Source organism: Benincasa hispida, chromosome 1 (assembly GCF_027475165.1).
Source record: "Benincasa hispida cultivar pf3 chromosome 1, pf3_genome.v1.1, whole genome shotgun sequence".
NCBI classification, from domain to species: domain Eukaryota; kingdom Viridiplantae; phylum Streptophyta; class Magnoliopsida; order Cucurbitales; family Cucurbitaceae; genus Benincasa; species Benincasa hispida.
Window position 1 is genome coordinate 15,642,885 of NC_143478.1, and position 3,919 is coordinate 15,646,803.

At 32.7% G+C, this 3,919-nt stretch overlaps 1 protein-coding gene across 1 annotated transcript; it reads right to left on the minus strand.

Moving 5' to 3' along the window:
* Window positions 1–293: 293 nt before the first annotated feature.
* Window positions 294–1,840, minus strand: LOC120069636 (1-aminocyclopropane-1-carboxylate oxidase homolog 1-like). The gene is made up of 2 exons (XM_039021418.2): window positions 1,135–1,840; window positions 294–1,056 (listed from the first exon to the last, which is right to left on the minus strand). Exons 1-2 carry the CDS (start codon window positions 1,692–1,694, stop codon window positions 471–473), a joined length of 1,146 nt encoding a protein of 381 aa, XP_038877346.1. The 5' UTR covers window positions 1,695–1,840; the 3' UTR covers window positions 294–470.
* Window positions 1,841–3,919: the final 2,079 nt, after the last annotated feature.

The window sequence follows — 3,919 nt, forward strand, 5'->3', positions numbered from 1 at the left end:
GTTTCAAGTGTATTAAAATTTAAAATATTGTGTATATTTTTTAAATAAGAAATCAAAATAAAATGTAAATATACTTGGTGAATAATTCATTTATATATAAAAAAAAAAAAAATTGGAAATATGAAAGGTTCAAAAAATTTAAAAAGAAAATACGTTCCTCCCAATTTGATCCCTAGACCTAAACGCCGAGCCATTCTTTGGTTATTTCTAAATTAACTGAAAGTATAGAAATATCTAATATTGATTAATTGACTCATCCTCGTAAATAAGTTCAGAATTTGATAAGATTTCTCTGACACAACAATTTTATTATTTATTCATATTCATCTTACAATCTTACATTGACAACAAGGTACACCATTGAACAAGTTTCAGTTATGTTCTTCAGCTATAGTCACAAGTTCAATCAAAATAGAGAACACACAGAATCAACCACTCTGTTTTCTTTACTTTCCTCTGTTAACAACTAATTAAGCATCTGCTTGATTCAGCTTGAAATGCTGCAAAATAGAAGTTCCAAGTCCGTTCGAACGGAACTGGATACTGAAGTCTCTAATGGTGGTTTCTCTGTATATTGCAGGATTTTCTTCTGATACCAACTCTTTGATAGGTCCATACAATTTGTCAGTTGGGAAAGAGAGCGTCGAAAAAACGCCTGCAACTGATACTCTCGGACCCACCTTGTTTGCAAGAACTCTGTGCTTAACGCTTTTGAATTTGTCGTTTGTTATCAGCTGCATAAGATCTCCGATGTTGACCACTAAAGCTCCGGCGACAGGGGGCACGTCGACCCACTTGTTCTCATAGCGAATCTGAAGGCCGCCAATGTGGTCTTGCAATAGCACTGTGATAAAGTCATTGTCGGTGTGCTCCGATGTGCCGATGGCCAAATTCGGCTGTGGGCATGGTGGGTAATAGTGGCATACAAGTGCAAGCCCTTCATTGCAATCTATATCCTTCAAATAATTTGGGTTCAAACCCAAAGCTTCCGACAGCAATTCAAACAGTAAATTCCCAATCTCCATCACTCGTTTCGAGTAATCCACTAGAACATCCCTGTAAAAACATAGGTTAGTAATTAGTAAAAGGGGTTTCGTTTTTTGTTTTTTAATAATCAAAAACAGCAATCTTTACCTGCAAATTTCCGGCAGATCTTGTGGATTGTGAGAATTTGGGGCACTTATATACCCAAAGGTATCTCTCCAATTGGTGGTGGCTGCAGAATACAGATCGAAATTACTGTTGTAAATCAAAGGCTTGGTGAGGTCGCGAGTATAATATTGTTTCCTGGATTCCGCTTCTTGTTCGTGAAATCTCCGAACTGCATCTTTCATCTCCTCGAGAACGTCCACCGGAATCCCATGGTTAATCAGTTGGAAAAAACCCAATTTCTCTGAGGCTTCTCTGACTCTGTCGATGGTGTATTTGCGTTTGAGTGAATTTTTGTTGATCTGGTCGAGGTCTATCACTGGTATGTGGATTTGGGTTTCGCCGGAAACATTGTCCGAGTCATAATTCTCCGGTGGGCGGTAAAAGATACGAGGAATTTCGGTGATTCCGGCGTCGACTAAGCCTTTGACGCCGGTTTTGGTGTCATCAAAAGCTTTGAGATCAGTGGGTCTGTGGTAGTTTTCGTCGGCTTTGGATAGCGGAGTGAGGTTGGGTCCGTTGACTCTTGAGGCTGCGACCGCCATCGTCGATCTCTTAGCTTCAATTGAACAACTTCCCTTGTGTATCGAATGAACGTCTTTTCAAAAATTGTTGTCTTGGCAACAAACAGGCTGTCGATTGTAAACATAATAAATAAAGAAATGAAAGTGTAAGGGCAGTTACAGTTATCGGTTTGTCCCTACTGACTTAAAAAGATAATAAATTAAAATAAATAAACAATTAAAAATTAAAGTCTATTTTTCAATTAAGGCTGACTTACTTGCAGATCCAGATTTGTAATCTACTACTTTTCAATTGTTAAGGCCGTTGGAGAAACATTTTGTTTTTTATTTTGATTTTTGAAAATTAAAGTCTATTTTTTTCTATTTATTATCATCCATCTTTTTAAATATAATCGTTCAATTTCCTTATATAACCATTTTGTTTCTGTTTTTATTTTTTAAAATTAAGCTATGGATACTACTTTTACCTCTAAATTTCTTACTTTGTTATCTACTTTTTACTAATGATTTAAAAAATTAAGTTAATTTTTTTATAAAAAAAAGACTTTAAAAGTTATTTTTATTTTTAGAATTTGGCCAAGAATATTCAATCATTGTACTTAAACAGCTCTTTCAATGTCTGATGGAGTAACTCGATGTTGAATTGAGGAGAAAATATGCAAATTATTGTAAGAAATGAGAAAAAAATAGAAGTAATTTTAAAAAACCAAAAACCAAAAACAAAATTGTTACCAAATGGGGTCTTAATTTTCAAAATTTAGCTTAGTTATTTAAATTATTCGTAAAAATAGATAACAAAAGAAAAAATTTGGAGGTAGAAATAGTATCTATAGGTTTATTTGTTTTTTTAAAAAAAAAATAACTAACTACTAAACGAGACTTAAATTATTAAAAATATCTCAAACTATTGGTTGATTTCAATTATGTCACAAATGTTTTATTTTAATTCTTGAATTTAAAGTTTTTTAAAACAACTTCGGGTTAGAGTAAGTAAATACTAAATGGTAATAAATGTGTTATATGTCTTTATCTATGTATGTGTTTAGATTTATTCACATAAATAGATACAAAATTTGAGTTATAAATTTTGGTAGCGATGTCTTTAATCTCTTTTTCATGCACGAGTTTAGACAAGATATACACAAATTTAAAAGGTCGGTGACTAAATCTAATTTTGAGGTAGGATGAAATGTTAGATAATTTTATATATTTTAGTTTAGTTATTAATTTAGATTAATTAATATTTAATTAATATTTTAAGTTTAATTAGTTAACTGTTTATTTTTTTGTAAAGTTACAAATAGTCATTTGGTAGTATTTGAAATCTTAAATTTTTAGGGGTCGTTGGATGGTGGGCTTGAGTTAAGTTGAGTGGGCCTAAAAAGCTCACCCGATGTTTGATGGCGAAGAAATTTGAAACTGGTGAGTTTTTCAATCCACAGTTTTACTCCCTCGTTTCACATCCCATTTTTACAGGTCTATTCTTTAGCTCCTCTCTCTTTTCTGTCGTGCGTAATTAATCACCACTTTCTTTCTCTTTTCATTTTCTCCTTTCTTCCGTCATTTGGGTTCTCTTCTTCGTCTGATCTCTCTGTTCTCTGGTCTCTTTGTTCTCCCTCCGGCTAGAATGGGTTGTATGTCTTTCGTTTCTCCGGTTGGAATGGTTGTATTTCTCTTCATCTACTCGTTCTCAGCTTTGGTTCCTCTGTGTATTTTTTTTTTTTTTTGTTTCTCTGTACGTCTCTTTATTTTTCTGATTTCGATTATGTTTTTTGGCTTCTCTGTATGTCTATTCTCCGATTTCAAATGTTTTTGTCGTAGATCTAACGATATTTCGTATTTTTTTTATTTTATAGTAGATCTAGTTTTTTTTTTTTTTTTTTGCGCAAATCTACTTTTTTTTTTTGCGATTATCTTCTTCTATGCTGACGATTAGTGTTAGATCTAGGGTTTTTTTTGTTTAGATCTACTTTTTTTTTTTTTTTGCCATTACCTTGTTCTACACTGACGATTAGTGTTAAATCCGTCTTGATTTCCTCATGCATATTTGATATTATTCATATTTTTTTTATTCCAAATTCCTGTTGTCCAAAGGAAAACCTTGATCATTGTTTTTTTTAATCTATTTATGTGTTATTAGATGAGTCTCTGTTCTTTCTCATGCATGTTTGATATTCTTCCTTCAAGATGTTTGATGTTCTTTCTTCGTTGTTTGATTTTCTGATTCTGGACTATTGAATGTTCTT